This window comes from Trachinotus anak, unplaced genomic scaffold, assembly GCF_046630095.1.
Source record: "Trachinotus anak isolate AG129_WGS33_773 ecotype Australia unplaced genomic scaffold, CSIRO_AGI_Tana_v1 ptg000008l, whole genome shotgun sequence".
NCBI lineage: Eukaryota > Metazoa > Chordata > Actinopteri > Carangiformes > Carangidae > Trachinotus > Trachinotus anak.
In genome coordinates, this window is record NW_027273859.1 from 25380001 (window position 1) to 25392561 (window position 12561).

The 12561-nt window shown below is 39.4% G+C and overlaps 1 protein-coding gene across 1 annotated transcript; it reads right to left on the reverse strand.

Moving 5' to 3' along the window:
• Positions 1–1443: 1443 nt before the first annotated feature.
• On the reverse strand, positions 1444–4563 carry LOC139624564 (interleukin-1 beta-like). Its single transcript, XM_071483792.1, has 5 exons — positions 4452–4563; positions 3906–4147; positions 3321–3485; positions 2971–3101; positions 1444–2835 (listed from the first exon to the last, which is right to left on the reverse strand). The coding sequence occupies exons 2-5, from the start codon at positions 4123–4125 to the stop codon at positions 2566–2568; spliced, it is 786 nt and encodes a 261-aa protein (XP_071339893.1). The 5' UTR covers positions 4126–4147; positions 4452–4563; the 3' UTR covers positions 1444–2565.
• Between the last annotated feature and the right edge of the window lie 7998 nt (positions 4564–12561).

The following is a 12561-nucleotide window of genomic DNA, read 5'->3' on the forward strand; positions in this document are numbered from 1 at the left end:
ATCAAACCAACATGGCGGTCGTGAAGCGAGGGGAGTGCATCGGTTTCTGAAGTTAAGAAAACTTGTAAGTATAAGGGTAAAGTCTTCCAAAACTCACCTGCATGATGTTTAGTTGCATAAATGCCACAATGAAATCGTACTTTTGTGTTTGTCTGCGGGTTTTTTTACACATTCAGCGTAACACGCGGTCACAGTACCAGTCTTTGGACGTGTAGCATGAACTGAGTGCAGTATTCATAATGACGATTAATATTTTCAGTCGACGGTATTGTTATTCTTTATAAATGTGTTTCTGCTGGTAAAGTTAACATTTGGTTGAAAATAAGTCCAAATGTGTACTTTATTTTGAAAATAAAGCAGTATTCCTGTTCCTTGTTTCTCACGTACCAGTAGCTGTGGTTCAGAGAGAGAAAGAACCAACTGGTGACTAATTAATTGTCTTTTCCTGTAAGCTGAAGTTGGTACCCAGCACAAGGCGTCCTTGGCAAACAAGGTAATGCTTAAGTTCATTTTTAATGTAAAGATGTATCAATTAAATTTAATGTTGATGATAACTGTCTCTGCTTTGAACTGTATTTTTTGGTGAGCCCGATGATGCAGTTTTCTATGTTTAAAGGGATAAAATAAATAACTATGAAGGCAAATGTCATTCTTAATTGTTAAGAGATTAGATACACTATTGGCTATATTGCATAGTTGTTTAGTCTTTTTCGTCAGAAAAATAGCTTAGTCCACAGCATTTAACAAAGATTGGAAAGTGTTCAAAATCTGTGTTTTAAAATTTATGAATTACTTTATTTATTTAACTAAAATATTCTAATTAGAAATTTGGACTGCATTGTTTGAGTGGGTTCAGAGTACTATTTTATGTCATCCCACAGGATCAAACACCTGAGACCAGTGAAGAGCACTGAGAGCAGTGAATGGCACAGAACCTCTATGGTAAACATTGATCTTGAAAGACGACTTTTGAGTAATGGAGTGGAAGTGCAAATTGTGTGCTGTGTCTGTTCTGTTGCTGTTACCAAAATGGTTTGGAGAAAAAACATATGAATAAAAACATTGAAATATTCTACATTTGTTGTGTGAAGAAGTTTATTTGAGTATTCTGAACTTAAAAAAATAGTTTATGAGCTGTGTAAAATTATCTTTTTGGTTGGTACCAAAGTACCATATCATCATAACAAGTCATTACAAATAAATTAAAAAATATATACAAATTAAAACAAATGTTTTAAGTACAGTACACTCACAATTTATTTTGGTAATAAGTACTATTTGAGTATAAATTATGTAAAAAATGTAAGTACTCTAAACTTAAATATTCTAACTTACTCAAAAACTTTGAGGTGATTGGTTTCCACAAAAGTTTTGAGTATTCTGAACTCATTCGGGTTGAGTTGTGTCGTCTAACTAATCCTGAAAGAACATACACAACACAAATCAGAATCAGAATCAGTTTTATTGCCAATTATGTTTCCACATAAAAGGAATTTGTTTTGGTGATTGGTACAATTGGAGGTTCTTGGAGGTTCTTGTAAACAACACGTTTACACAGTTTTAGTATACAAATAAGTTATAAGGCTTTATTAAATAAATGAATAAATAAATAGATACAAGCGTTAACTGTGTCATTTAAATAGATAGGGCGCTCACCAACAGTGTTCCCGCTAAGCTGCGCACTGCTCACATTCTCAACGCACAAGAAAATCTATACAGCGCATAAAATAAAATTCAACATAAACTGTAAATTAATTAGAACAATAACATTTTTCTCTGCAACTTTTTGCTGTGTAACACAGTGACTGATAGATGTCCAGCCAATGATATGATACGGTTCACTTACGCTGCGCAGCCAATCATAGCATTGACATTGCTTACGTAGGTGCCCTTCCCATACGCGCCGCGGCGCCGTGCAAGTTAGCTAGCTAACAACAGTGCATTTCATTTTCAGTGGGTCAAATCACTTATATTAAAAGTAAACGAATGGAAATGCTGTAATTTGATTCTTTTAATAAGCCATGTAACTTGCTATGATCCCAGGTGTTGATCAGGTGTGATAGTGGTGTGTGGCCACAGCGTGCACATCTGATGTTGCTCACAATGGTCCTCAGTGTACTCAGGGAGCTTGTGTGTGCCCAGACACATGGAAAATTAGAGGGAACATTGCTCACCAATCAGCACAACAAAGCCACCTTGTGGTAAAACTTTTGACTTTGTCAATACACTGAGCATTTCTCTCTCTGTACATGGTACATACGGTAAATAATCTGTAAATCTTGCAGAAGTCTTTTCTAGCCGACAGTGGCAGTACGTTTGTATTACATCTTTGTTACGAACTATATGAATCAAAATAACTGAAGTACGCTATATTTTACACTAAGCCTGTGAATATTCTCATTTGTCCAGGTCATAGTATTTCAAAGGTGCGAGATAGAACTGATGAAGCCTCTTGGATGAGAGGTGAAACGTCTTCCTAGAAAAATAACCAAGTCCAGTTGCTTTACGATTTAAAACTCCCTTGAAATATATTTTATACTGTTGTTCAGTGCAAAGTTGTTCTTTTTAAGAGCGTCGCAGATGACTCTGGGGTGCAAGTCTACATTCAGTAAGTGGTGTCTTTGACCGGATTTGGAAGGTTGTGTACCGGTTCTCGCTCTCCATGCACATCTCTACTGGCTTGTTGTCATCCTCTGCTGTGCTGATGTACCAGTCAGGGAAGCGGGCAGACATGAAGGTGCTGACGTTCAGCCCAGTGACCCGGCTGTAGAACAGAAATCGCACCATATCGCTGTCTGAGCTGATCCTCTGCAGACTGCTCTTGTCCTCCACAGTCTGAGGCGTAAAAAGATAGGAGTCAGTAGAAGACAGACACCGGACAATATGACCAGCTCATATCAGATGCAAATTGATCCATGAATGTGTACGGTCTCTTTCAGATGATAACAATTCATCCATGTAAGAGCTTACCTCCAGGTGCAGGGTTGGCACATTATCTTCCATGTGGCATGACAGGTAGAGATTTTGATCTATGCACAGAGCCACAGGTCTGGCCTCGGTGCTGGGTGAAGGGTGCACATAGGTCGACATGGTCAGACGCACTGAGGAGAGAACAGAAGATACAGGTTCACAGCTGAAAGAATGTGTTGGCCTCAGTGGTAAGAGAAAAGTGCAACTCTGTGCATTTCACCAAAGTTACATGAATAAAATATCACTTTCCAACAGTTTCAGTTGCCAAAGGAACTGAAACCATCCTGACATCCCTACACTGAAATATCTACAGTGACCCAGAGATTTTAGAACCATCATTTCTGACTTACCTTTGCGGTCTTCACTGCCTGCTTGTAGTGTCACTGCATGGAGCTCCATGCTGTTTGGGTCCTTGACTAAATCCCTCTTCTGGCTGTCGGTCATACTGCACTGGTGCTGGCATGTCCTTGTGAACTGACTTGGTGGAGCTGATCTGCGCTCGACCACAATATGTTCTGAGGGAAAAAGAAGCACACTTGTAGCACTTAGTCATGTTGTTATAATTTTTATCTTCCGCCATAAACCTTTTCATTTGCTACAGTGGATAGACATCATATACTGATAAATGAAGCGTAGGTTTTCCCACCTTAAAGGTGCAACAAAACTAACAGCAGAGTGAGAAAGATGTCAGTCAAAGACACAGACACACCCACACAGGTCTGGGCAGAGCATGAATTAGGCCAAATAAGTGAAAACACTTGTGTAGGTGGATGTGTGCGGGCTTAAATATCAGTTAATCACCTCCCACAGTGACTGACTGTAAAGGATTTAGATGGCAGCATTTTTAGTTTTTATATATACGCAGATTTAATTAGCTTCTCAGGAACGATTAATGTGAGTGGGGCAGAGTTGAAAAGTCTCATCTGTGTAATTACCTTCCACTAAGCTCTCCAGCATGATGCCAACCAGGTTTTCATCTCTGAACTCGGTGCTCAGCACTGACTCTGGTGTGCCGGCCCTCAGCCTCTCTAAGGCAATGATGAGGTTGGCCACATGCTTCATTGTCATTGGATGATGGGAGATCTCCAAGTCCAGTCCCTTGGGCAACTTGGGGCTCCACATCTGGCTGATGTTGCATTTCATCATGGATTCCATCTTTTTCTGAACTGAGGAAAACCTGCAGGAAGACGAGAATCATAAAACATTCAGTGAAAAAAATATCCAGATTTTCAGGTTTACTTCTACCTTTATCATAGCTTCTTTGTATTTTATCTAATTACCCTTTAATAATGAATGCTCTCACAGTTTATAATGACAAAAACTGGCAGCAGCATGTTGAAGAAATTGTCCAATAAACAGATTCAATTCCCAAAGACACTAAATGTGTCCTAAAAATAAGTAATCTTGTTTATAATCTGCTCCACATTAAGATTGTCAAGGACAAAAAATAAATAAATAAATAAACAGAAAAATGAATTTACCTGGTGAAGTCAGTAGTGAAGAAATGATATTACTCTGCTTGATTTTGCTGTCAGTGTTGTTCTGTGTGCCTGTCCTTACCTGCAGGGTTTTTATACACACTCACCACAGTCCTCGACAGGAAGTGGGATGGTCCTTACTGCGACGCACACTGTTGTAAACCACCGTGATGATGAAATACTGTACTTACACACTGCTGTAAGTAAACTATGTGTCTGTGACACACACAAGGAAATGCACTGAGCTTGATAACAGTGTTACGCATACTGTTTAGGAGGGAGAGATCAGATATGGCTGCACTGTACAAAGTTTTATGCATTGATTATAAATGTATTATATTCTCTTTTTTATAATATAACATTGCATATTAGATATTCTTCAATGATAGTGGTAGAGAGAAGGACTGAAAAAAGGGGGAAACATACAGATAACTTGCTCAAACGCTGTCAGAAAGTGGTGGAGTGTTGCACTTTAGAATAAACATGCTGACTTTCACGCACTACTTCCTACTAGTTATGAAATCTACTGTCCAGCAAATCAAATATCAATCTGGATTGAAAAGGGAAATGTGTGGTTTTCATTTTTGGGTTTTTTTTTTTTTTAGTAAGAAGATGTGTTATGTGCTAAAATTCTTGCATCAGCCAATGGTGTCTAATGATGTTTTAACAATGCGAGAGACGCATCCTGTATCTCAAAATTCCAGCAGACATGGTAGGCTGGATTTTCTTTAGAATTGCGTAACCACGGCTGAATCTGATGTTACTTCATTTCCCTGAGATGCTTGTGTGCGTGTGACATCACGTCACGCATGTCAAGCTCAATTAATGAGCTCTGACTGGTGGTGAAGCCACACCGTCTGGAGGACAGGTTGCAGTAAAACACACTGTTTGTGATTTTTATTTTAAACACTGGGTGTGTTTTATAACAGGAAAGAACAGAGCACTAAATAAACTAAACAAAGTGAACATTTTCAACATAAATCATCAGAGCATTTAGACAAACATCAACCAGGTTATATTTCTTCTGTGTTTCTGATGACTTCATTCTGACTGTGAAGAGTCAAACATGACCCAGGCTACAATGTGAAGAGCCTTGTCAGGTTTTCATGTACTGTATATTTAACTTTGCTGACCTTACGCACAGTTTTTTATATGATTATTGCAGATTTAATCACATTAAGTTGACTCTAATCCATTGAAATAGCCACAAATATCATTACTCATCATGTAGTCATTGACATGGGGTTGTGTGAGGTGGTTTCCTATATTACTTGTGCTGCTGTTGATGGGGCCATTCACAGAAACGTGTTTTCGCCACTTAAAAAAAAAGAACCCACAGAAAAAAGCTAATATCAGTCAAAGTGCACACTCTTTAATTTATCTTGCCAAAACAGCCCTCTGCTTTGAAACGACATTTCTTCAATACACTGACTATAGATAACTACCTCACATAACCCCACGGCAAATAAGCACAGTAATACAACCAAGCACTCTCCTGTTGGCTGGAGATTTCAGTTCATTTTGGAAACACTTTAAAGAGATTTATTGTACAGTTTGTCGGTCAGGATAAGACAATTATAGACAGATTATAAACCTGCAATATCTGAAAAATAAGATGCAGAGGAACATCAAGCGACTTCCAGGTGCTGCTAGACAGATCAGAAGTGAGACATGCGACCATCATTTCCACCATGGAGACCTGGCAAGAGGACAGACAACACAAACACAAGATGCAAAACTCAAACTCATCACACAACCCACACATCAGGAATAGGGAAACCAACACGCACCAGGAGAGGAAGACAACAGTAACTCAAATAACCACTTGTTACAAACCAGGTCTGCAGAAGAGCATCTCTGAATGCACAACACGTCGAACCTTGAAGCAGATGGGCAGCAGAAGACCACACCAGGTGCCACTCCTGTCAGCTACGGACAGAAAACTGAGGCTATAGTTTGCATGGGCTCAACAAAACTGGACAATAGAAGATTGGAAAAACGTTGCCTGGTCTGATGAGTCTCAATGTCTGCTGCGACATTCAGGTGGTGGGATCAGCAACATGAAGCATGGATCCACTCTGCCTTGTGTCAACAGTCCAGGCTGGTGGTGGTGTTATGGTGTGGGGGATATTTCCTTGGCACACTTTGGGCCCCTTAGTACCAGCTGAGCATCGTTTAAACACCACAGCCTACCTGAGTATTGTTGCTGACCATGTCCATCCCTTTATGACCACAGTGAACCATCGTGTGATGCTGCTTCCAGCAGGATAACGCACCATGTCACAAAGCTCAGATCATCTCAAACTGGTTTCTTGAACATGACAATGAGTTCGCTGAACTCAAATGACCTCCACAGCCACCAGATCTCAATCCAACAGAGCACCTTTGGGATGTGGTGGGACGGGAGATTCGCATCTTGGATGTGCAGCCGACAAACCTGCAGCAACTGCTTGATGCTGTCATATCACTATGGACCAAAATCTGTGAGGAATGTTTCCAGCACCTTGTTGAGTCTATGCCACGAAGAATTAAGGCAGTTCTGAAGGCCAAAGGGGTCCAACCAGGTACCAGCAAGGTGTACCTAATAAAGTGGCCGGTGAGAGTATATTTGTATGATCATTTATATTTTAGATTTTCATTTAGATATTATTTTATATTTTCTTGTTGTTTGTTTGAAACCCTGATAAATACCAGAATTAAGAAAAAAGAAAAAATGGGGTATATGGGTTTGTTCAATTGGAAATAATATTAAAATTGCTCTTTTCTTAATTTTACAATCAGCTAACAAATTTGTCTTATTCCTATCATTATTATTATTAATAAACTATTATTCAACTGAAAACAACAAAACAGAATAACAAAGTCCAAAAAGGTGCAGGCTGAAGCTACATCTTTTTGTCTTTTGTCCTGACAAGTTGTTTCTTAAACAGTGAAGTGAGTTTAGGTAAAGGATTTTTACTTTTATCTTTAAGTTTAAATTCTTTCTCTTAGCAGTTTGATGGACCACGTGAATCTCTGATTTTGAGTTGTGTAACAGTAAAACTGTCAGTGTCCTGACAACACTTCGCCCAAACCTGTCTGCTGAGCCCTCTGGGGGAGTGGTGGTGGATATAATTTAATACAATAAGAACCATATGACAACATATGTTGAAATTGTATACCTTGTGATAAAACCGGTCTCAGCCAAACTCCAACAGCAGGTTTCTACGTTGTACTTGTCCTAGTTTAATAGACTGAAGGCTGTTTCATCACATCCTGTGTAATTACTGTATGGTACATTGTATCTCCTCATTATGACTCACATCCACTCTGCAGAACCAGTTTAATAGCCAGAATTCCCAGTGATGTAGATGTGATGTAAGGTATGTAGCAGTGTTGGGGCTTCTCAATAGTCAGAATTCAAGCCACTTCCCTAATCTGCTGAATTTCACTTCCTCATTCACAAAAAGCCCACATTTATGTCCACCGTATGTATCCTTCAAACCTGCCACATTGGCAGCAGTTAAAACTAATGACTGCTCGAAAGAATATTACACAACAACAAGAAAAGTGGAAGTAGGAGTGCAAGTGAGTTCCTATTTATATTTGGCAGGGAAATGTTTTTAAGATATAACTGAATATTTCAATAAATAATATAGCTGGTTAAATTAAAAAGAAAAATACTTCAACTTCAAATCATTTAGTAAAAATAGAGAAAAACCTTTTTCACTTTTTCCTTTACATTTAATCAGTTAATAAAATGAATTATAACCTCATTTATTTTATTTATTCTATTTTTCTTCCACTAACTCATGATTTTTCAGCTCCTTAATTGTCCTACTTCTTTGAGCTTCAGCACACATCTAAACATTCGTTATTTTTCTGTTTCCCCCAAACTGCAGATACCATTTCCCACAATACATTTAGATTTTTCCTCATGCTTCTTCAATAATCTTGACCAAATTGAAATGTATCCCTAAAAATATGGAGAGGAATTCATTGTGTGAAGTTAGGGAGATGTAAGTTAGAATTACAAAATATGTGTATGGTTGGGTTTTGGGTTCAGTTATTATTATTTAGATACCTGTGTTTTATTGATAACAAACCTGCAGAGCATCCCCGTAGCATAGACGCTAAGATGCCAACCATGAACAAGACAAAGGGTTGCTCAGGGAAGTCATTGTGAAGTTAGATTCATACATAGACTGTGTATAAAGATGAACGAAGCCTTCGTGACATCACCCATAGATTTCTATAGGACGGCTTTAAAGCTCAGGGCTGTTTTGTCAGCGCCTCCTTGATGGTGCCTGACTCAGCCAAACTCCCAGCTAATCCAAAAATGGGCAAATGGTTCAGTGCATGCTGGTTTGTGGCAAGCATCCGCTCACCCACCTCACCCTCGAAGCTGCCACGCCCTCAGTTATGCACGACTTGATAAAATGTAAACAGGTGAGTTGTGTAAAAATCCACCCCTCATACATTTGTGATGAAGGAGGAAATTAGCTATAGAGGCCAAAACCTTTAATTGTACCAGGCTGTAAACAGCTGTTTATTCCTGCTGTAAAGGTGGGCATTTAACATGAGAGTGTATGGTGATTGGCTCGCTTCTGGAGCCACCCTCAACGGACATTTGAGGAAGTGCAGTTTTTGGCACACAGTGTTGGCTTCACTTTCCAGCCCCAGAGGTTGCCGCTTGGATTCATCATCCGGGAAACAAGAACGTCTGTACCAAATTTTATGCCAATCCATCAAAGTTAAGGGATCACCAAAGTGATTATAATTGCAATTCATTCTAAGGGGGACGTGAATGTTGGAACCAAATTATTTGCCAATTCATCCACTAGTGAAGATATTTAATTTTTAAAAATGTCCATCCGAATCACCGGAGTTTATCACCCAGGAACCACAAATATCAAAATTTTACGTCTATCACCTCAGCAGATGTTGAGATAGTTCACTGGATAAGTTAAAACTCTGACCTGATGATGGAAAAGGAAAAGTCAGTGGATCACCAACATTATTAGATTTTATCATCTTGGAGAGCTGAGTATCTGCAGCAAGTTTCATAGCAATAGTTGTTGAGACATTTAACTGTGGATCAAAGTGTTGGGGCAAATTAACATTGCCATCCATGAGGCTACACTGGAGGCTGATTCAACACCAGTCATGGCAAAAGTACTCAGATTGTTTGCTTAGGTGCCACATTATAAAGATGCTCAATTAAAAATAGAGGTCATGCATTACAAACCTACTTAACATAAAAAGACAAAAAAAAAAAAAATCTGCATTCATTTTTAAAAAAATATTATCCAGTCTTTGCATTTTGGACAATTGCGGGATAATTTGACCTCTTTGGCCCTTAAACACTTATTTAAATAAAACATTTTGAGGAGAAATGTCCCTTTGATAGAACTGCTAATAGGTCAAAGACACCTGAAATGTGACAAAGAGCTCCAACTAAACACTGAGGGGATCACAGGGGGAGCATCACTGCGTGCAACACTAGATACTGTAGAAGGTAGTGAGTCAGAGAAGGCTAGCTCCATGGTACAACTCAGAAACACGAGCTTTAAAGCTAAATTCAAGGAAACTAGAAAGAAGGTGGCATTCTACTAACCTGGAAGAATCTCTAAAGGCTTGGAAAGACAGCCTATTGGCGTATAAAACAAGTCTCCGTAAAGCCAGAACATCCTATTATTCATCATTGATAGAAGAAAACAAGACAAGCTGACAGACAGCTGCAGCTCTGTTGATCCATCTATACATTTAGCCCTCAGTTGTAATGACTTTATGAGCTTATTTACAGATAAAATTGTCTCTGTTAGAGAAAAAAATTCACCATCTCCTCCCCACAGCTGGCTCAGATGTACTGTCCAGGTCAGCAGCCTCAGAGTCGACTGTAACTGGCTTATATTTTGACTGTTTCTCTCCTGTACATCTCTCTGAGCTCGCTTCAACAGTTTCTTCATCTAAACCATCGACTTGTCTTCTAGACCCCGTTCCAACAAGGCTGTTCAAAGAAGTTTTTCCTTTAATCGACACCTCTATATTAAGTCTGATTAACTTATCTTTATCAACTGGTTATGTACCGCAGGCTTTTAAAGTTGCAGTAATTAAACCTCTACTTAAAAAGCCTACTCTTGATCCTGATGTTCTAGCCAATTATAGACCTATATCCAACCTCCCCTTTATTTCCAAAATCCTTGAGAAGGTCGTTGCAAACCAGTTATGTGATTATTTGCACAGAAATGGTTTGTTTGAAGATTTTCAGTCAGGTTTTAGAGTCCATCATAGCACAGAAACAGCTCTGGTTAAGGTTACCAATGATCTCCTCATAACTTCAGACAATGGACTTGTCTCTGTACTTGTCCTACTAGATCTTAGTGCCGCATTTGACACCATCGATCATAAGATTTTATTACAGAGACTAGAACATATGGTCGGCATCAAAGGAACCACACTAAGCTGGTTTAAGTCATATCTGTCAGATAGACTCCAGTTTGTTCATGTTAATAATGACTCTTCTATCATCACAGAAGTTAGTCATGGAGTTCCACAAGGTTCTGTGCTAGGACCAATACTCTTCAGTCTATATATGCTTCCTCTGGGAAACATTATTAGGAGGCACCAGATTTCCATTGTTACGCAGATGACACCCAGCTGTACTTATCCATGAAGCCAGGTGAGACTAACCAGGTAGCCAAGCTTCAGGCGTGTCTTAAGGACATAAAAACCTGGATGCCCAGTAATTTCTTACTCTTAAAGTCAGACAAAACTGAAGTTATTGTAATCGGCCCAAAACACCTCAGAGATACACGATGTGATAATATACTGACTCTGGATGACATCACCTTGGCCTCCAGTGCTACAGTCAGAAACCTTGGTGTCATTTTTGACCAGGACTTGTCCTTTACTTCTCATATAAAGCAAGTCTCTAGGACAGCCTTCTTCCACCTGCGCAACATTGCAAAAATCAGACCCATTCTGTGTCTAAAGGAGCTGAAAAGCTAGTTCATGCATTTGTTACCTCAAGACTGGACTACTGTAACTCTTTATTGTCAGGATGTCCCAAAAATGCAGTAAAAAGCCTCCAATTGATCCAAAATGCAGCACGAGTACTGACCGGAACTAGGAAACGAGAAAAACTGTCCTGTTTAGTAAAGCTTATAGTTAGCGCTGGCTCAGGTGCGTCCTGAATCATCCCTTAGTTATGCTGCTATAGGGCTAGACTGCTGGGGGATTCCCATGATTCACTGGGCACTCTCGCTCTCTCTCTTGACTACTTTTTTTCTCTCCCGTAGTTTGTGCTTCTCCTCTCTCTCTCTCTCTCTCTCTCTCTCATTCTGCAGGTCTCTCTGCCTCGGGAGCAGCAGGATCCAGATCCACCACTACTCATCATTACTATTAACCACTGTTACCTGTCATTATTATTGATAACACCATTACCTACACAGCTGTTCCTGGTCTCTCTCTCTCTCTCTCTCTTTTCTCCTCTCTCCTCCCCCCACCCCCTCTTTTTTTTCTCCTGCTAAACCCAACCTGTGGAGGCAGACCCCCCCACCCTGAGCCCGGTTGTGTTGGAGGTTTCTTCCTGTTAAAAGGGAGTTTTTCCTCCCCCCTGTCGCCAAGCGCTTGCTCTTTGTGGGAACTGTTGGGTTTTTCTCTGTAACAAAGTAAGGTCTTGACCTTACCCTGTAAAGTGCCTTGAGATAATGTATATTATGATTTCGCGCTATACAAATACAATTGAATTGAATTGAATTGAATCACAAGCCAAAAAGGTTAATATGTAATAATGCATTGTATTTCATAAACAGTTCATATGTTCTTTAATATCTTAATCTGCAAAGTCCCCCGTAGCTGTCGCTGTCAAATAAAGGTATTGAAGTAAAAAGTGCAGTACAATGTTTCCCTCTGTGATGGCAGAGCAGAAGTACAAAGAAGTAATAATATCAAAGTTAATCAGTGTCTCTACATTTATATTTGCTACTTTTCAGTAACTACTGAATATTTACCAGAGCGTGCTTGTTTGCTCATTTGTGTATTCAGGTATATGTAGTTTCCCATTTTTAGGCAACAAGTGTCAAATAAATGAAAGTCTAAAAAGTCCTCTGAAAAAAATCAGGGCACAAAG